Raw genomic sequence first — 22265 nt, 5'->3', positions numbered from 1 at the left:
TCTGTCATTTAGGTTAGTATTGTGGAGTAACTATAATGTTGTTGATCCATCCTCAGTTTTCTCCTATCACAGCCAATGAACTCTGTAACGGTTTTAAAGTCACCATTGGCCTCATGGTGGTGGCTGAGCTGTTTCCCCTGAGCTGTTTCCACTTTGACATTATGGGGTATTGTGCGTAGGCCAGACACAAAATCTCCATTTAATCCATTTGAAATTTAGGCTGTAACACAAGAAAATGTGGAAAAAAGTAAAGGGTTATAAATACATATATATATATATATATATATTTTGATGGCAACGCGTAGAATTGCAGGAAATTTGCATTAAACTGTATCATGGTATCTCCACCACATGGCAAAATGTGTAGAAGTACAGGAAAAACTTTAAAACAGATTATAATTGTCACTGCGGCCAGGAGGAGGGCCTCTAAAATGTTAGGTTGGCGACTGCACCATTGGCCACACCCATGGCCACGCCCACCACCTAAGCCCCATTTTTATTCCGGAAAAAAACCTGCACACACACACACACACAGTCCTTCGAAAATAAACAGACCGTTCCCTCTCTTAGCAGCTGTCTGGGCCCAGAACATTGTTACAGGCAATCAAGCCAAGGGACATAAATTCCTGCTCTTTGTGAGAGGTGTCAGTGGCAGGCTGCCTGGGGTCGGCCTGGGGGTCACAGAGGGTACGGGGGCGAGGGGTATGGAGGGGGGGGGTGACACTGGTCACTCAGCTCCGGTTCCAGCGGGTGGAATGCAACCCGTCGCCCTTTGACCTTATGAACATGACCCCACGATGTTAAGTATCAAACAGTGCCCCTGAATATCAGGTAGAGGGTGTCGGTGTCTTTCCTTCTGTCTCTGCTGTTGCCAGAGGGTAAATGGCTACAGAAGAGAGCTGTGAGGGAACTATGGAAAACAGCACAGTAGTCATTGGAAATTGTTTTTTAGGTAATATTATTATACTTGGTAAATGTTATATCCACCTGATTTGACCCGGTTGGCTGTTGTGGATGAGGGTTCTGTTTATACCATTAGATTTTGGATAATTGCCGAAGACATTTCCACATCATGTACTAATCTGAAAACAGATTTCAAATAAGACAATGATTTTGAACAGACACTTAACACGTTTTTTTTCTTATGGGGGAATTATGAAACGGTTCGTTTTGGGTACGCAGTCTGATTGGTCAAACGTGTGTTTCAGTGTGAGTCGTGAGTTTGGCCAAACCTAAACCTCAATATCTGGGACATGGCCCAACTTTAGATGTTGTTTGGCACTTCTTCCCGAGGCTTTTCCCCCCTCTCTGTGTTGGTGTTTGTTATTGTGATGAAGCACTAGCTGACAGGGAAGTATGTTCAGCAGCCAGAGGAAAAGGAAGGGAGCCTAAACATGGTTTATTATGGAATGTCAGAACACCCCTTTTCACTGGCCAGGCCTCTGAATCTCAGGACAAGGGGTGCCTTTGTCCCCCCCATACTCCATACCTCCTCTTTTGCACCTCTCCATGCATGCAGCAACCCACCCTGCACTATTCTTTCCCCCATGTTACCCCTTTTCTACAGCCTCTGACACCTCCTCTGGCCCCTCCTTGCCCCCTTCTTACCCCTCCTCTGCCCATTCCCTGCCTCCCTCTTAAGGCGTCCGCATGATTCCCATCCAAAACAGTTAGAAACATTCCGTGCATATATAATGATGGCATTTTGTGACAGGTTTTTTTTCGTTTTGGTCTTCGGTAAGGTTTTTTTTTGATGCGCACTACATTTTTTCTCAAGGCAAGATGAATTTCGGAGCTAAAGTCTACGCCCTTTCGTCGGTCAACAGTAGGGGTTCTTCAATTAAAAATTTGTTGTCATTCAACAACAGATGACTCGTTTTCATGCACATTTTTTCACTTGAGAAATACTGCACCAAACATTTTAGTCCGATTGTCAAACACGTCAAAATGAATGACAGATTTCTTGAGTTACGGTATCTTAGATTAATTCGGACTATTTTGAGGAAGAGTATACAGGCCGCGGAGTCATGATGGACAAACAGTACTGTTGCTGCTTTGTCTCTTTTTTTCAAGTGAAGGTCTTTTAAGGGAGTATGGAGCACACTCGTTCGGTTCGCCTAACAGAGTTCAGCTAGGCGCCAGCCGAACCAAAGCATGCAAAGCTTTTATCCCTCACCAGAATAGCACAGCAGGCCTCTCTGAAAATAGAGCAGGGGATGTTGTCATCTTCTCTAAAAATGTTTACTCTCATCTCTCTTTCTCTCTCTTTTACTCCTATTCCCTCTCTCTATATTGCTCTCCTACTTTATCTTGCCTCTTTTTCTCACCCTCTTTCTGACTCCCTCTCTCTCCCTCTGCTTTGCTCTCTTTCAGTGATTAGCCAATAGAATGACTCCTTTGTCTCAGCACTGTGGAGGAACTTGCAGTTTGAAAACAGAAAAATGGAATGATGCACACGTGAGAACTGTAAAGAGAGAATAGGCACATTGTAGCCTGTTTTCAAGTGATTTAATGTCTTATTTTCAACTGTAAAATAATTGTGCCCAGAAAGTAATGCAATGTTGAAGAAATTAAATCAAGTTTTTGTTTTACCTGTACTAGTTATTGACTGTCTTCGGAGGCCATGAATGTAGATACTAGTACTGCAGTGCACCAAATCAAACACTGGTGAGTGTTTTAGGTTCTGTATAATATACCGTGCCTTCGGAAAGTATTCAGATACCTCGACTTTTTTCACATTTTGTTGCTTTACAGCTTTATTCTAAAATGTATTAAATCGTTTTTTTCCATCATCAATCTATACACAATACCCTATAATGACAAAGCAAGAACAGGTTTTAGAAATGTTGCTAATTTATAAAAACTGAAATATCACATTTACATAAGTATTCAGACCCTTTACTCAGTACTTTGTTGAATCACATTTGGCAGCAATTACAGCATTGAGTCTTCTTGGATATGACGCTACAATCTTGGCATGTACTTCCAGCGCTGACAGAGATAGCCGCCTCGCTTAGAATTCCTAGGAAACTATGCAGTATTTTTTTATGTGTTATTTATTACATTTCTTTGTTATTTCTTACATTGGTACTCCAGGTAATCTTAGGTTTTATTACATACAGTCGGGAGGAACTATTGGAGCAACGTCAACTCACCAACATTACGACCAGGAATACGACTTTCCCGAAGCAGATCCTCTGTTTGGCCTACCACCCAGGACAATGGATCGGATCCCAGCCGGTGACCCAAAAACAACAGCGCCGTAGAAGGGGCAGATGGAGCGGTCTTCTGGTCAGGCTCCGTAGACAGGCACATCGCGCCCGAGCATACTACTCGCCAATGTCCAGTCTCTTGACAACAAGGTAGACGAAATCCGAGCAAGGGTTGCCTTCCAGAGAGACATCAGAGATTGTAACGTTCTTTGTTTCACGGAAACATGGCTCACTCGAGACACGCTATCTATAGTGAGCAAAAATCCCAGAACCACACGGGGGGACCTAGTGAATGACCTGCAGAGAGCTGGGACAAAAGTAACAAAGCCTACCATCAGTAACACACTACGCCGCCAGGGACTCAAATCCTGCAGTGCCAGACGTGTCCCTCTGCTTAAGTACATGTCCAGGCCCGTCTGAAGTTTGCTAGAGAGCATTTGAATGATCCAGAAGAAGATTGGGAGAATGTAATATGGTCAGATGAAACCAAAATATAACTTTTTGGTAAAAACTCAACTTGTCGTGTTTGGAGGACAAAGAATGCTGAGTTGCATCCAAAGAACACCATACCTACTGTGAAATATGGGGGTGGAAACATCATGCTTTGGGGCTGTTTTTCTGCAAAGGGACCAGGACGACTGATCCGTGTAAAGGAAAGAATGAATGTGGCCATGCATCGTGAGATTTTGAGTGAAAACCTCCTTCCATCAGCAAGGGCATTGAAGATGAAACGTGGCTGGGTCTTTCAGCATGACAATGATCCCAAACACACCGCCCGCGCAACGAAGGAGTGGCTTCGTAAGAAGCATTTCAAGGTCCTGGAGTGGCCTAGCCAGTCTCCAGATCTCAACCCCATAGAAAATCTTTGGAGGGAGTTGAAAGTCCGTGTTGCCCAGCAACAGCCCCAAAACATCACTGCTCTAGACGAGATCTGCATGGAGGAATGGGCCAAAATACCAGCAACAGTGTGTGAAAACCTTGTGAAGACTTACAGAAAACATTTGACCTCTGTCATTGCCAACAAAGGGTATATAACAAAGTATTGAGAAACTTTTGTTATTGACCAAATACTTATTTTCCATCATAATTTTCCACCATGTTACATGTTTTGGGCATCATCTCCCTTGAAGCTAAAGGGATTTTCCCTGTAGTGCGTGAAAAGGGAAAGGATTGAAAAGGGAAGAGGGTAACGAAGAAGGGAGTAAATCCTATTTAGAAAGCGAATGGAAAAGCACTATTTTACATTTGAAAGGGCTCAAGCATCCGGTCCAGGAATGGGCAACTGCCGGCATGCAGGCCCGCGACCCCACTTTTGAAGGACCTCCAATCAATCCCCCATAAAATGTTTGAACTCAGGGTCTGAACTTGTTGCGAGTTATAATAGTAGAATTTAATACACCACAGTCTGTAGTTTGATTGCTGCCAGACAAAAGATACCATGTGTGTTAATACGGTGGATTTGCGTTGCGTTCATTGCCACAGTTAGAAACTGTACAGCACAGGTCTCAAAAAAGTGGAAGAAACTAGACATTATTGTGGCTGCAGCAGAAAAGTTTTTGGGACTCAAGGAAAGACTTGCAAGGGGTACTGGTGCCAGAAGACCCGCCCTCCCAGGTTCCCCTTGAGCTCGTGTAGGGATCAGATCTGTTGTTTTTTTTGGGTTTTTTTTGTAGGTTTTTTTATATTTCCGTTTTTTGGGGAATCCTGATTCCATCTCGTATTGTTGGTGGCAGGATGCACGTTCAATTGTGTGATCGCCAATATACCATAGAAGAATAGTAGAATACACAAGGTACCATTTCGAAATGTGGTTGTGCATCAGCAGTTTTTCTCTTATGTCAGTCAACATTTTTAGATTGCTAAATTAGATTAGCAGCCAGCTATCTGAACTTGTTATCATGGTCCCATTGATTTTGTAAGTCAGTCTCACTCAGATATAATAATTAAAACTGTAAACATTTCTCTCCGCCCCATGGCAAAATGTGTAGAATTACAGCAAACTTGCTTCCAGGTTGCCTATCCCTGATCTACACTGTAGCTAGCCTGGCCTGAGGCTAGCCTGGCCTGACCCGCCACCGCGGATAGATTCCCACCAGGACCCTCCCCTATAGGTTCAGGTTTTGCGGGGGTACTGTCACGCCCTGATCTTAGAGAACCTTTTTATTTCAGGGTGTGATTTGGGTGGGCATTATGTTCTGTTTTCTATGTTTTTGTATTTCTATGTTTTGGCAGGGTATGATTCTCAATCAGGGACAGCTGTCTATCGTTGTCTCTGATTGGGAATCATACCTAGGCAGCCTTTTCCCCTTTTGTCATTGTGGGAATTTGTCTTTGTTAGGGGTACTATAGCCCTTGTAAGCTTCACAGTCGTGTTTGTGGCGACATTTTAACAAGTAAAAGAATGTACGCTCACCACGCTGCGCTTTGGTCTTCCTTGAACGACGGCCGTGACAGCTTCTGTCTTGTCTCTGACTAACATTCCTGAATGTAAGTTCATATCCCTATTAGGCAAGTTATAGATGCATACCAGACATACAGTATCTATACCTAGAGTAACAGACTGACTTCAGTAATGTTAGCCTTGCGCCGTGAAGCATTCCTCTTTGTGAAGCAGTTTGTTTCAGCCGTGGCTTGCGTGCACCTTTGCTAATAAGATCTGGCGTAATCTAATTTGAATTTCCCCAGCATTTAATTCAATTAAACACAACACTAGAATGAATTATTAGCTAAGGGCTGACCTATTTTTTTCAATGGTGAAGTTTGTCATGGTCTGACCTGGTATGCAAGTGGTTGCCAACAGTGTAATGCGATTGAATTTAGTCCCATATTAGTCTAATTTAAACCCCTGTCTAAATGTCAGATGTCTAATCTTTGCTCACAAAGTGAAAAGCTAAACACTGACTTACAGTTGAAGTCGAAGTTTACATACACCTAAGCCAAATTCATTTTAACTCCGTTTTTCACAATTCCTGACATTTAATCCTAGTAAAAAATTGCCTGTTTTAGGTCAGTTAGGATCACTTTATTTTAAGAATGTGAAATGTCAGAATAATAGTAGAGTGATTTATTTCATAGGACTCGTTTTACTGTGGATATAGATACTTCTGTACCTGTTTCCTCCAGCATCTTCACAAGGTCCTTTGTTGTTGTTCTGGGATTGATTTGCACTTTTTGCACCAAAGTATGTTCATTTCTAGGAGAGTGAACACGCCTCCTTCCTGAGTGGTATGACGGCTGCATGGTCCCATGGTGTTTATACTTACGTACTATTGTTTGTACCTTCAGGCATTTGAAAACTAGACTTGTGGAGGTCTACCATTTTTTTCTGAGTTCTTGGCTGATTTCTTTTGATTTTCCCCATGATGTAAAGCAAATAAGCACTGAGTTGGGAGGTAGGCCTTAAATTACATCCCTAGGTACACCTCCAATTGACTCAAATGATGTCAATTAGCCTATCAGAAGCTTCTAAGCCATGACATCATTTTCTGGAATTTTCCAAGCTGTTTAAAGGCACAGTCAACTTAGTGTATGTAAACTTCTGACCCACTGGGATTGTGATACAGTGCATTATAAGTGAAATAATCTGTCTGTAAAGAATTGTTGGAAAATTACTTGTATCATGCACAAAGTAGATGTCCTAACCGACTTGCCAAAACTATAGTTTGTTAACAAGATATTTGTGGAGTGGTTGAAAAATGAGTTCTATTGACTCCAACCTAAGTGTGTGTAAACTTCTGACCTCAACTGTATACAGTAAGTACATGGCAAAAAATTAATTTTAGAAATCTTTCCAGTGCCCTTCTTTAGTGCCACGAGGTTGAGTGTTATCTTGGTGTATTATCTTGGTAATCTATTATCTTGGTGTATTTTCATAGTTTAAAATGATGTCTACCGCTCTCTCTGTCCTGGTTGTTTCCCTGCAGCAGAAGCCCCTGACCTGGCCATCCCTGACTTCCCGCCGCCCTCAGGCCTCAACCCTGCCAAAAAGGGAAGCTCCCTCAACTGGTCATTCCCAGACAGGATCAAGTCTCCACGCACTGTCAGGAAACTCTCGATGAAGATGAAGAAGCTTCCAGAACTCAGCCGCAAGCTCAGCGTAAAAGGGACCCCTAGCAACAACAACAACAGCAGCTGCAACGGAGCCAGCGAGAGCAGCATCTTAAAGACAAGGACCCAGTGTCCCAAAAACAATTACGGGTCAGAACCAGGCCCAGCTCCTCCCAGGTTGTCCCCAAGGGGTGGGCAGGGGGCGGTGGCTAGCCATAATGTGATCTCGAGGTATCACCTGGACAGCAGTGTGTCGACGCAACAAAGCTACAGCAAGAAGAAGAGCAGCGGGACCTCCAAGTCGGCTAGCAAGGGGGGCTACCTCAGTGACGGGGACTCCCCAGAACTGGTGACCAAGTCTGGGAAGCACGGGTCCTCAGAGGCCAAGGGAGGCAATGGGAAGGAGAAAGACCCAGCCACTGGAGGAGGAGAGAGAACAGGAGCTGGAGGAGTAACAGGAGGAAGTGGCAGCCCCAGGCTGCACGGCACAGAACTAGACATTGACGCTTTCCGCCACTACGCCTTCACAGAACAGCCTAAGTGCACCCAATACATCTCGGGCCTGATGAGCCTGCACTTCTACGGCGCCGAGGACCTCAAGCCACCACGCTTCGACTCCCGAGACGTCTACTGTGCCATCCAGGTGGACTCGGTCAATAAGGCGCGCACTGCCCTGCTCACCTGTCGGACCACCTTCCTAGACATGGACCACACCTTCAACATCGAGCTGGAGAACGCCCAGCACCTGAAACTAGTGGTGTTCAGCTGGGACCCCACACCCAGGAAGAACCGGGTGTGCTGTTACGGCACAGTGGTGTTACCGGCACTCTTCAGGGTGACCAGGAGTCATCAGCTGGCGGTGAAGCTGGAGCCTCGAGGCCTGATCTACGTGAAGCTGAACCTGATGGAGCAGTGGCAGAACTCCCTGGATGGAGGCTACAATGGGGACCGGGAGCCACAGATGTTTGGGGTGGAGGCCTGGAGGGTGGTTGTGAGGGAAAACACAGGACTCATGCTGCCCCTGCTCATTGAGAAGTGCATCACGGAGATCGAGACGAGAGGCTGCCAGGTGAGTTCAGTTCATGGTGTTAATGTTTAATGTTTTTACAGCCTTTAACATCCAACAATTAAAATTTGGCCCACGGGTCTTGGACTGTCAGAGAACCCTTATTTAGACCTTGGACTTTCTTAGTTAGCCAACTGCCGATTATGGCAAGAAATATCCAGTACAGTGCTTTCATATTGCGACAGCCAGCAAGGTGAGTGAGTGGCCTGGTTACTCAGCATTCGGTGAGAGAGGAACATGTCCAGAGGCGAGTTCTGGATGATTCTGGTTGAGTGGCAGACATTAGACCATGCATCACATAACAGGCCTTCTTGTTTTCATGTTGCAAGTGGCCTTTTATGTGATACAGAAAGAGAGAGAGAGAGATGGAACAGAGCGAGACAGGCAGCAGACTCTCTAATTAGTCTCTCTCCTTTGGCACTGGTTTCTTCTAATTAGCTGAGATGCCACCCAGCAGTAAAAGTGTCTGGCTGCTGCCGTAGAAATTCCATCCATCTTAGGGAGGATGCAGGTGCCCTGAGTGGCTGGTCCTTGGTGGGCAACCTCCATCGGGCCATTCTCCAGGGGCCTTTCTCCAGGCCTCTCCTACACTACATAACACAGCTCATCTATCAGTCCTCTGGCCGACTGCTCTACATGGGCTCGCCCTCAGTAGGGGATGGGGACTATATGGCTACCAGCAGTCTCATAGGTAGACCTTCCTTCAGGTTCTTATAGAGGACATTTATCAGTGTTACTCTGAAGGGGCTGTCTGGCCTAGACACTGAGCATGCCATGGGACTGTCCCTAACTGGGGTGGCTATGCATTTGGGCCAATCAGTGTTGTGCTAATGGTTTTAGCAACTGGCCAAGTTAATTTATTACCTGTGTTTTCTTTGTACTAGTCCATTTATTTCTCTCTCCCCTTCTCACTCTCTCCATGCTCTCTCCATTTCTCTCTCTTGTTCTCTCCATTTCTCTCTCCTGTTCTCTTTCTCTGTTGTTTTAAAGAGACACACATATGAGCTTATGTAAGGGGATATGACTGTATCACTAGATGTAGTTTGGAGTCGTCTTTACCCCGTGGTCCCCCAGGGGCCCATGCTGAGAGAGGTTAGGAGGGGATCTACACCAGATTACACAGGAATTTATAGGACTTGTCACTGAGGCAGGCAGAGAGAGCCAGACAAACAGCATAGCATGTCTTTAGAAATAATTATGTGTATCCCTAGATGGAGACTACTCTCGTTTCAGTGTCTCCACAAATGCATGGCCCGAGGGGCTCTGAAGCTTTTAAGGCACTTGGGGATGATTTTGGCTGTTCTGAAAAGACTGCAGATTGGTGTCACAGAAGCGAGTAATGTGTGTGTGGATGCTGTAATGCATGTTTTTTGTGTTTAGTAGAGTCAGATGCCTTTAAGAAAGTACAGTATCTCTACCAGACATATTGACAAAAATAGCCAGCTGAGATCAGAAGCTACGAGGGGTCAGAAGTCTGGAAATGGTGCAGGTGCAACCATCTTTTTTCAACCTGTGAAGTTCCACTCCCTACTGATTGGCTTAGTTAGGGGTGCAACCAGTGTCTCTGTGTGTGTGTGTATGCTCGCTCATTCAGGGTTCATTCAGAAAGTCCCTAACTCACCAGAGTAAACCATTCTGTTGTTTTTAATTAAGACGAGGACAGACCATTATTTCCTGTGCGTGTGTACATGTGTATGTATGTTGCTCAGCAGTGCAGTAGATAAGGCCAAGGCCTCTTCACTAGCAGCTGCTAGTGCCTGCTGCTCTGCTCTCTCCTCTGAGCTTCTACTGACCCTAAACTAAAGGTAGAGCTTTCTCTCAATGGACTTGTTCATTGTGCCCAGTGACTTCTGTTTACTTTTGCACAAAGCTAAATCCTTGCCTAATCTGCCCATTTTTCTCCCTCTCGTGTGAGGGAGTGAGGTTTAGAAATGCTAGACAGAACCGAGAGATCTCAGGCACGAACAGTGTGGCTAGTAGCCTGTATAGACATGTGGTTGGAGCCAGTAGGTCTGTAAAACCTATAGATATTGTGTCCAGCTAAGTGTTGTCACGATACCAGAATTCTGACTTCGATACCAGGTTCAGTATCAAGATAGTCGACACTGAAACATTACTCAATACCAAAACGATACTCGGTACCGAAACGATACCACAGCAACTGATTAGCTAAAGTCACAGAAAAACCAGTGGGCTTTCTTTTTTTTAAACATGAAACAATATGTTAATAACCGGTAGTACTAAAATAACAAGTAGAATATCTTCTATATTCAATTTTTTTCAAAGAATAAAAAAGTTTTCCTTATGCAAAACCATATGAGACTCAGAGCATCCAAAATGACATAAAAAAACAACACTTTGAAACTCATTTCTGAAGCTTGCAATATAGTCTACACACCATAGAAACAACAATGGATTTTACACAGCATACTACGATTCCCAGAGAGCATTTCAACTCCCAGGGTGCAATGCTCCACCCATGGCTGATGACTGGCTACTGATAGCAAGCCCAGACAAATGCAAAGTAGTCTAAATAAATTGCTGTCATGTCTAATTTATGAGTGCATTTCACATTCATTTTGGGTTGTGGTGATATTATAATGCTCACATGAATGTCATGCTGATTATACACAAAACATTGCTCTAACACCTGCTCTTTCCATGACATAGACTAACCAGGTGAAAGCCATGGTCCCTTATTGATGTCACTTCTTAAATCCACTTCAATCAGTATAGATGAAGAGGAGGGACAGGTTAAATGAGAATTTTTCATCCTTGAACCAATTTAGACGGATTGTGTATGTGGGTGAATGGATGGTGAATGACCTGGTTATATTTGGGAAAATATTTAAGCTAGGTGTGTGTTTATGCAAGTTGTGTGTGTGTGTGTATGTATTCAACCTGCTTGTGTGTGTTTCTGCAGGTTGTGGGCCTCTACCGTCTGTGTGGCTCAGCAGCAGTAAAGAAGGAGCTGCGGGAGGCCTTTGAGAGGGACAGCCTAGGAGTGGAGCTCTGTGAAAACACCTACCCTGACATCAACGTCATCACGGGTAACATTACACTGCCAACCGCATCAGAACCTCTGTCCCCTAACATATATTAAAACACTGGCTGTGTGTGTGACATATACACATGTCATACAAGTGTGTGTGTGTGCGTTTTGTAGTAAAAGCATTCCAGTCAGCAAACCACCCGTATGTGAGTTTGCCTGAGGGGAGAGTCCTCACATGAACCAGCCAACCATCCAGGCCAACGTGCATTTAGGTCAATCCTCCATTCCTCTCTTCCAGGTTCAGACACACAACTCTGACCACCTCCGGAACACACACACACACATACACAGTTTTGCCATTATCTACACAAGAGAAGACAATGATCCAGTTTCACTCTGCTTAAAGTACTGTAATTCCTCACTGGTTTCTACCAGTGTCAGCGACAAACTGGGACAAACTATTTCATTTGCTAAATATTTGTATTTGTTCTGCCTGAACATGTGGGGACTTGCGTGAATGTCCAATTTTCCTCTTTCCCATGCAGAAGGATATTAGCCTGATCAAAATGGCTGAATTAACCAACACCAGTTATCTGTTCACATCTAGAGTCTTCCTGCCATGTCATCTTCAGTCAACCAATGAATACAGATTCCGGGAATAGACAGTTAAGAGAAAAAATACTTGCTCATGGATTTCTCCCACCGGAAAAAGAGGAAGACCATGGAAGCCCTCGGGCATTGTGGGATTGGGAAGAGGCCCATATAGGAGTCCTCGTATGATGCCTGCTTTGATCTGAATGCATGGCTGAGCAAAGAACACAGTTAACAGTTGAGTGGGTAATTTAAAAAAGGGCCAACACTAGCGTGGATTGTTGGTTTTTGCTTGCTGCCTAAATTTGCTCTGCCGAGCATTCGGCTGTTGCAGATGGGCTGAGGAAGTGGCGTGAGGGAGAAAGAGAGGAAGGGTGGTTGTCCTGGGTTGGGCAGGGCTGGGTCAGGCTGGGCAGAGAGCGGTGGTAGATAGAGGGTATGGGGGTTGGTGGTTTGAGTGGAGTCAGGCCAGCCAGAGAGAGAGACAGAGAGGCTAGCTAATAAGCATGCCAAATGTATGAGCTAAGAGTCGGTGAGGGCTGGCTTGTCACACGGCTAATTTAAAAGGCAGAGGTAGTAAAAAGGAAGACCAAGTCAAAGTTCAAGCCAGAGTTTTGCAAAACATGTGCACTGCCTGGCCTTCCTTTGTTTCAAACCTTGATCCCAGACAAAGTTACCAACTTCAGCAAACAGCCTCATCATGGTTGTCATGCTCTGAATACAGAACAGTAGCTGACATAAATTAACTGAATTTATTTTGCTAACTCTCTTTTTGTATCAGCAGATTTTCTGGGGTTAGATTTTCCTTGCACTTTCAGTTTCACCCCATAAAGTTTTTGCTATGTACATTCAGACGTTTTTTTTGTAGGTTAACATGGAGTCAATAAACACAGACAACGGGAGTCTGGACTTTGCAGATCTGTACTGTAATTGAATCAGAGTCTGTGTTAACAGCTGGGATGTGGCTTAAATCAGGGAGGGAGGTGGAGGGGGGCAGTCGCGCTCTCTCTCTCTTAGCCCCCTTTGACTAGGGGACAATTCCTGCAGGGCTGGGAGGCTTTGGCAGGACCCAGTGTCCACAGACCCACCCTCCAGTCCCCCAGCCCCTTTAGACAGGAGCACAGATGGAGGGACAAGCTGGTCATTTTTTTTTTAGATAATCAAAACATGGGTGGAATAAATCATGTTTATCTTGAACAAATATTTATGAAACAAGGTTTTCATCACTATTGATGTTTATTGCTTTGAAATGAACAAATTGGAAGGACACATTTTATATACACTATTTTATGGAAATGATAAATGAGCCCCATTGAACACAAATTAAGGCCGGTCTATACACCACATGAGGGACAGAGTTTTAATGTGTGTTGAAAATGCTTTTCTTGCACTTGATGCATGTGTACTGTGTCTTCCTGTCCTTCTTGGGTCCACACACATCGCAGCGCTTCTTCTTGTTGCAACCGGCTGCAATCTAGAATGATAAACACTTCGTTCAGGAATTTTACTAACATCTCACTCACATGTATAGTTACAGCAGGCCAAGGTAGGAGATTCAAACACACACACATGCAACAACATCACTCACACCAGCATCCTCCTCCTGAATCCTCCTCACGATGGCTGCAGAAGCTGGGGTCCTTGGGATATGTTGCCTCCTCTGGATTTGAGGTCTACCCAATGACTTGCCCAGCTCCTCGAGAAAGAGCCGTCTCCTCTGGAGCTTCCCCCTGTTCCAATCTGTGTTCAATGTCATTCAGATGACAAACACATTGTAAGCTGAGATGTCCAAGATGTTGAATATCACAAGTGGCCAGCGTAGGGTTCTTCTATTGCAACTGTAGCCAGTCACCAGCTTGTCTAAGTTGTCCACCCCTCCTTTTGTGGCATTGTAATCCATTATGATTTCTGGTTTCCTGGCCACACAGACTCTCCCATCCCTATGCAGCGTACTCATGAGTACCACATTTTTGCCTTTCTTTGGCACATAGGACACTAGGGACGTGTCAGCCGTGAACACAAACTCAGAGGAATTAATACGCCTGTTCCGTGTATTTAACATGCTGATAGAAATGTTGTAAAATGGATTTGCAGTGTATAACCAACCAGCTGTATGTTGATAGTGTTGTCGTTCATCCACGACTCTGTGAAGCATACAATATTACTGTTTTGAATGCCCTGTTGGTAGTTTAATCCTCCGCGAAGGTCTTCTATTGTATTCTCCAAAGAATGCACGTTTGCTAGCTGAATGGAAGGAAGTGGGGGATTTATTCGATCGCCTACGAATTCTCAAAAGGCAGCCCGCCCTCCGGCCCCTTTTTCTCTGCCTCCTCTTCGTGCAAATCACGGGGATCTGGGCCTGTTCCCGAGAAAGCAGTATATCGTTCGCGTTGGGCTCATCAGACTCGTCAAAGGAAAAAAAGGATTCTGGTAGTCCGTGGTGAGTAATCGCAGTCCTGCTGTCCAAAAGTAATTTTTGGTCATAAGAGACGGTAGCGGCAACATTATGTACAAAATAAGTTACAAACAACACAAATTAATAAACCAAAAAACACAATCGGTTGGGGGCACATAAAACTGCCCTTTTCTCCTGCGCCGTTTTACTCCGTGGCCGTGATGTTGCGGCCACAGAGTCCCTGTCACGTCCAAGACAACCTGCATCCCTTGGTTCTTCTCAGGGGCTCCTCCATCTGGCTTCCCCGTATACACTTGCAAGTTCCACGCATATGATGAAGCAGCATCGCAGTAAGCCCAGATCTTGATTCCATATTTTATGGGTTTAGAAGATATGTACTGCCTGAAGGGGCAGCAGCACCTAAATGCATAAGCTGCTCATCAACAGTAACGTTGGGCCCAGAGTTGTAAAACAGGGGAAGGCGGTCCACCCACTTGTCCCACACACCGACCTGATTTGCAGCTAGCTTGTCCTTCTGCCGCCGAACTGGTCTGGTGTCTCAGTTATCGAAGTGGATAATCCTGGAAATAATGTGGGAAGTTTTCCAGATAACTTTTTCATGCAACAATGTATCTGCCAGTTTCTGCATCCCACAAGGATTCTGTGGATTCCCTCATTGGATCTGAAAACACCAGCAAGGATAAGAACCCCAAAGTATGCATGTAAATGAGTTTGGTCCATCTCCTTCCGTCTCTCTCCAAAAACATACCTTCCCTCCAAATGAGTGCAGTCCACAATGATTTTCTGAACGGTGTCTGGGATGAACAGTTCAAAAGAAGACATTATGTCCTACACATGAGTAACCAACCGCCTTCTGCGTCGGCCCTGGTTGCATCCTTATCACATTGGCAGCCATGCGGGGTGGCTCATTCCTTGGGCAAGAAAACCACTCAATTTCACAATTTTTTTGACATCCATATTTCTCCTCCTTCAAGCTGCTGTTGAGCTTGTGGACTTGTGGTCCTGGGGCTGGCTGGGAGTCAATATCTTCATCTTCATCTTCACACAGTACAAAGGGTAAAGAGTGCGAGAAAAGCGGGAGACAGGCAGGGACACAGACAGACAGGTTCTTGGTGCTATGTTGAAACAGCAGGCCCAGGGAGGAGGAAGACAGAGTGAAGGCACACAGCAAACCTTTTTGTTTCATTTGTATTTGTTTTCACCTACACACACACACTTTTCCATACTATTATTACCCTCGGTTCCAATGGACCGAAACACCACATATGTAATATACATGTGTAGGGGGGTTCAGGGTGCACTCAATGAAAAGGTGTTATTTTACATGTTCTTCACAGAAAATTAGCTAAGGTCAATGAGTCTCAGGTTCTATCATTGTATCATTTTTATTTTAGTAAACATTGAAAATGGGTCCTTACAGACCCGAACACCACACAAGGGTTAACTGATCTTGTTGCTCCACCTGGTAGCTAATGCAAGGACAGTTGACAGTTATCTGAGAGGATAGCCCTATCAGCCCTTTCAAGCAACTTTCTGCTTGGCAGGAAGCCAACAAGAAGCCTCAGTGATGTGTTCTAAACTTAACAGAACAGTGATAGGCCAGTGTGTTGAGCTGCTAGTTGCTCCAAAGAAGAAACAGAAAATTGAGACTCCTTTTTCACTTGTTGGTTTGTTACAGGTTTGCAAAGGGATTGTATTATACACTGCTCAAAAAAATAAAGGGAAGACTAAATTAACACATCCTAGATCTGAATGAATGAAATATTTTTATTAAATACTTTTTTCTTTACATAGTTGAATGTGCTGACAACAAAATCACACAAAAATGATCAATGGAAATCAAATTGATCAACCCATGGAGGTCTGGATTTGGAGTCACACTCAAAATTAAAGTGGAAAACCACACTACAGGCTGATCCAACTTTGATGTAATGTCCTTAAAACAAGTCAAAATGAGGCTCAGTAGTGTGTGTGGCCTCCACGTGCCTGTATGACCTCCCTACAACACCTGGGCATGCTCCTGATGAGGTGGCGGATGGTCTCCTGAGGGATCTCCTCCCAGACCTGAACTAAAGCATCCGCCAACTCCTGGACAGTCTGTGGTGCAACGTGGCGTTGGTGGATGGAGCGAGACATGATGTCCCAGATGTGCTCAATTGGATTCAGGCCTGGGGAACGGGCGGGCCAGTCCATAGCATCAATGCCTTCCTCTTGCAGGAACTGCTGACACACTCCAGCCACATGAGGTCTAGCATTGTCTTGCATTAGGAGGAACCCAGGGCCAACCGCACCAGCATATGGTCTCACATGGGTTCTGAGGATCTCATCTCGGTACCTAATGGCAGTCAGGCTACCTCTGGCGAGCACATGGAGGGCTGTGCGGCCCCCCAAAGAAATGCCACCCCACACCATGTCTGACCCACCGCCAAACCAGTCATGCTGGAGGATGTTGCAGGCAGCAGAACGTTCTCCACGGCGTCTCCAGACTGTCACGTCTGTCACATGTGCTCAGTGTGAACCTGCTTTCATCTGTGAAGAGCCAGTGGCGAATTTGCCAATCTTGGTGTTCTCTGGCAAATGCCAAACGTTGTGCACGGTGTTTTTCTGTAAGCACAACCCCCACCTGTGGATGTCGGGCCCTCATACCACCCTCATGGAGTCTGTTTCTGACCGTTTGAGCAGACACATGCACATTTGTGGCCTGCTGGAGGTCATTTTGCAGGGCTCTGGCAGTGCTCCTCCTGCTCCTCCTTGCACAAAGGCGGAGGTAGCGGTCCTGCTGCTGGGTTGTGGCCCTCCTACGGCCTCCTCCACGTCTACTGATGTACTGGCCTGTCTCCTGGTAGCGCCTCCATGCTCTGGACACTACGTTGACAGACACAGCAAACCTTCTTGCCACAGCTCACATTGATGTGCCATCCTGGATGAGCTGCACTACCTGAGCCACTTGTGTGGGTTGTAGACTACCACTAGAGTGAAAGCACCGCCAACATTCAAAAGTGACCAAAACATCAGCCAGGAAGCATAGGAACTGAGAAGTGGTCTGTGGTTACCACCTGCAGAACCACTCCTTTATTGGGGGTGTCTTGCTAATTGCCTATAATTTCCACCTGTTGTCTATTCCATTTGCACAACAGCATGTGAAATTTATTGTCAATCAGTGACAGTTTGATTTCACAGAAGTGTGATTGATTTGGAGTTACATTGTGTTGTTTAAGTGTTCCCTTTATTTTTTGAGCAGTGTATTACTGCTAACTTTCTATGTTTACCTGTAAACTACCAGAATTTGGCCTCCCGGGTGGCGCAGTGGTTAAGGGCGCTGTACTATCAGAGACTCTTTTGGGTACTTGAGATTATCACAGGTGCCTAATTATCTTTGGGCCTCTGTGTGGCCTTGTAAACTCAGCAGAAAAAAGAAACGTCCTCTCACTGTCAACTGCATTTATTTTCAGCAAACGTAACGTGTAAATATTTGTATGAACATAAGATTCAACAACTGCGACATAAACGGAACAAGTTCCACAGACATGTGACTAACAGAAATTGAATAATGTGTCCCTGAACAGGGGGGGGGGGTCAAAATCAAAAGTAACAGTCAGTATCTGGTGTGACCACCAGTTGCATTAAGTACTTCAGTGCCTCTCCTCCTCATGGACTGCACCAGATTTTCTTGTTCTTGCTGTGAGATTGTACCCCACTCTTCCACCAAAGCACCTGCTAGTTCCCGGACATTTCTTGGGGGAATGGCCCTAGCCCTCACCCTCCGATCCAACAGGTCCCAGACGTGCTCAATGGGATTGAGATCCAGGCTCTTCGCTGGCCATGGCAGAACACTGACATTCCTATCTTGCAGGAAATAACGCACAGAACGAGCAGTATGGCTGATGGCATTGTCATGCTGGATGGTCATGTCAGGATGAGCCTGCAGGAAGGGTACCACATGAGGGAGGAGGATGCCTTCTGTAACGCACAGTGTTGAGATTGCCTGCAATGAGAACAAGCTCGGTCCGATGATGCTGTGACACACCACCCCAGACCATGACGGACCCTGCACCTCCAAATCGATTCCGCTCCAGAGCACAGGACTCAGTGTAACGCTCATTTCTTCTACGATAAACGCGAATCTGACCATCACCCCTGGTGAGACAAATCCGGGACTCTTCAGTGAAGAGCCCTTTTTGCCAGTCCTGTCTCGTCCAGCGACGGTGGGTTTGTGCCCATAGGCGACGTTGTTGTCCGTGATGTCTGGTGAGGACCTGCCTTACAACAGGCCTACAAGCCCTCAGTCCAGCCTCTCTCAGCCTATTGCGAACAGTCTGAGCACTAATGGAGGGATTGTGCGTTCCTGGTGTAACTCGGGCAGTTGTTGTTGCCGTCCTGTACCTGTCCCGCAGGTGTGATGTTCGGATGTACCGATCCTGTGCAGGTGTTGTTACACATGGTCTGCCACTGTGAGGACAATCAGCTGTCCGTCCTGTCTCCCTGTAGCTCTGTCTTAAGTGTTTTTACACACTTTATTTATTTTACAATATCAATGTATTTGTTGTAAATATTGACGCCAAACTGGTGGCAGTTGTGAGTTAAAGTCAATAGTTGGAAGAGTTGCAGAATTAATAGAAAATAATTCAATGTTTGATTAGATGCTTTTTTCATTAATTAGGCTATTTTCTCTTAAGCCATATGATCTTTCTACTAGAAACGCATGGACAATATGGACACAGATTTAAAACATTTGCACTATATATTAATACTTTTTTAAAAGGTTATTCAAGTATAAATGACCAAATTTACCATAGACTGCCATAGATTACCTCGTTTTGCAAGCCTAGTTTATCAGGGATACAGACCCCAGTTTGTAGCTCAGCTAGCTAACTTGAATTATTTTTCATACCGCCAGTCCACTTCCCTCCACTCCAGCCCAGCCCTCCCCATGCAGTGAAGACATGGAAAGACGTTAACAAGTGCCCCCTTTGTTGCCGAACAAATACAGATGGTATTTGGATCACTCACGCGTGGTGGATTAGCTGAGCTCTAGGCCACCAGGAGGCAGGGAGGCCCTCGGAGGGAGGTGGTCAGCCTGCCATACAAAGACCTACAGCCATGGCCCTGTGTGAGTGGGTGGATGGGTGTCAGAGAGAGTAGCAGGCAACACCTGGAGGCAACACAAGGACTGAACACCCCCCGGCCCTCTCTCTACTGGTCTGCTGGTTAGAGGGGATGGGGGAGTAGTGGGGGTGCTGAAATTGGGGTTGTAGTGTTGGTAGGGGAGAACATGTCCGTAATTTATTGCTTTAGGGTGGCACTGGCCGACGACAGCAGTGACCTGCAGTTTTTGTTCAAAATTCAAAGGTTTTGGAACATTTCCCCCATTACAGTATTGGTCTTGTAGTGTATGGATGTCATAATGTTTCCTGATATTTCTGTAGAGATTCTGCAAAAGTCTACTCTACTGTTTCAGTTTTTGGGCCGGTCTACAGTGAGATTTGCCTTTCAGTGATTACAATTTGGACCAAAAAAACTATTTCTCAGGCAATTCAAAGCTAATTACTGGCACAAAATCCCAAAACAACTTCACCGAAAAACCAAAACACCTTCCCTGAACAACAGTTCTCCTTTCCATTGCGTGTTTGTTGCCTGTCAGACAGGCTGTGGAAATAAGGGTAACACCTGCAGAGCAAGGACACCTGTTCACCCCTGAGCCTGACCTTGACTTGTGTTTGTGTGAGTGTGTTTCATTTAATGAAAAACCTGATTTTGACTGTTCAGGACGTTTAAAGCTACAGCGAAAATTGCAGGTGAAAACTCAATAAAAACAAGTCTCAAATGTAATGAAAATGTCTATACATTTCAGCTGTTTCAAAAACATCGCTCTGCTATTATTATTTGAATGAATGTTGGGCTCAACAAGACATTTCTGTTTACGCTGCCCTACTTATAGAGGGGCAACTGTTGTGGGAGTGTCGTGTGCGACCTCCGGAGGTAGCTTTCTACAATACGCAGTTTGCATTACAGTAATGTCTCTCGCGAATCGATATTTCTCGAAGTTCTCCTTATTTCTCATCAATGCGAATAGACTCTAGAGAGAGAAGTCTGCTTTAAGTGCCTTCCCTGATTGGTTGACACAGCAGACTGAGTTTTGCAGGATTTTTTCCTGCGATACAACCACGGCTGTGTGGTGTTGGAATGCATAGACCGCAGACTCTCTTCTCTGTACTGCTGTATTGAGCAATGTTGGGTCTTGAGTCCAGTTATGGAGGGGGCTCAGTTCAGGCTCATAATGTGCAAACAGACCTGGGTTAGGCTCAGCGGAAGGGGAAGAAACGGTCACACACCATGAGTTCTATGACACAGTATAGGAGCAATATGGGAAGGAAATAGTTTTTTTTTACACAGCAAAGACAAAATAAAACACTGAATGAGCAGCCTCAATTCGTCGGGGCATAGAAACTGCAAGGTTTTGAAAGAGTTCCGTAGGGATGCTGGCCCATGTTGACTTCAATGCTTCCCACCGTTGTGTCAAGTTGGCGGGAAGTCCTTGGGTGGTGGACCATTCTTGATACACAAAGAAGCGTGGAAAAACCCAGCAGCGTTGCAGTTCTTGTCACAACCCAGTGTGCCTGGTACCTACCCCCATACCCCGTTCAATTGTCTCAAGGTTTAAAAATCCCTCTACACTGATTTGAAGTGGATTTAACAAGTGACATCAATAAGTGATCATAGCTTCCACCAGAATTAACGTGGTCTGTCTATGTTTTGGAATAAGCAGGTGTTCTTAATGTTTTGTGCACTAAGTGTATAAGTATCTTTAACATACAGTAGGACCCTACTATACATATTTTCTTCAGATTCGTTTAGTACATTCACACCTAGTGTAGTCGTTGTTGATATTCTTATCTCTATACTGTACCTATGTACTATGCTCTTGCCCGTGTGTTTAAGTTGGATGTCTCTGCTGAATAAATCACAACTGACCCAGAGAGTCATCTTGGACTTTTCAACAGTGAACTGAATCTAGAGTGCATTCGTAAAGTATTCAGACATCTTGACTTTTTCCACATTTTGTTACGTCAGTCTTATTCTAAAATAGATTCAATAGTTGTTTTCCCCTCAATCTACACAACGCCCATAATGACGAATAAAAAACTGCTTTTTAGAAATTTTTGCAAATGTATTCAAAATTAAAACACATATTACATTTACATACAGTACCAGTCAAACGTTTGGACACACTTACTCATTCCAGGGTTTTTCTTTATTTTTACTATTTTCCACATTCTAGAATAATAGTGAAGACATCAAAACTCTGAAATAACTAATTTGGAATCAAGTTGTAACCAAAAAATTGTTAAACAAATTCTTTGAAGTAGCCACTCTTGGCATTCTCTCAACCAGCTCCATGAGGTAGTCACCTTGGAATGCATTTCAATTAACAGGTGTGCCTTGTTAAAAGTTAATTTGTGGAATTTCTTTCCTTCTTAATACATTTGAGCCAATCTGTTGTTATAACAAATTATGGGGGTATACAGAAGATAGCACTATTTGGTAAAAGACCAAGTCCATATTAAGGCAAGAACAGCTCAAATAAGCAAATAGAAATGACAGTCCATCATTACTTTAAGACATGAAGGTCTGTCAATCCGGAAAATGTCTAGAACTTTGAACATTTCTTCAAGTGCAGTCGCAAAAACCATGAAGCGCTATGATGAAACTGGCTCTCATGAGGACCGCCACAGGAAAGGAAGACGCAGAGTTACCTCTGCTGCAGAGGATAAGTTCATTAGAGTTACCAGCCTCAGAAATTGGCAATTAACTTCCTCAGATTGCTGCCCAAAAAACGCTTTCTCAGAGTCCATGTAACAGATACATCTCAACAGCAACTGTTTAGAGGAAACTGCGTGAACCAGGCCTTCATGGTCGAATTGCTCCAAAGAAACCACTACT

At 44.7% G+C, this 22265-nt stretch overlaps 1 protein-coding gene across 4 annotated transcripts in view; it reads left to right on the top strand.

The window, feature by feature from the left end:
* LOC139406785 (rho GTPase-activating protein SYDE2-like) overlaps positions 1-22265 on the top strand; it is an 80184-nt gene that overhangs the window by 30781 nt on the left and 27138 nt on the right. For 2 of the 4 annotated variants that reach the window (XM_071149822.1, XM_071149820.1), the window contains exons 3-4: positions 7139-8328; positions 11249-11375. In XM_071149822.1, coding sequence (XP_071005923.1) covers positions 7139-8328; positions 11249-11375 — 1317 coding nt within the window. Of the gene's footprint in view, positions 1-7135; positions 8329-11248; positions 11376-22265 lie in introns of all 4 variants that reach the window. The other 2 variants (XM_071149821.1, XM_071149819.1) reach the window with 1 other exon arrangement.

Source organism: Oncorhynchus clarkii, chromosome 4 (genome assembly GCF_045791955.1).
Source record: "Oncorhynchus clarkii lewisi isolate Uvic-CL-2024 chromosome 4, UVic_Ocla_1.0, whole genome shotgun sequence".
NCBI classification, from domain to species: Eukaryota; Metazoa; Chordata; class Actinopteri; order Salmoniformes; family Salmonidae; genus Oncorhynchus; species Oncorhynchus clarkii.
The sequence above is the reverse complement of the archived record's forward strand: the minus strand, read 5'-3'. Positions and strand labels throughout refer to the sequence as shown.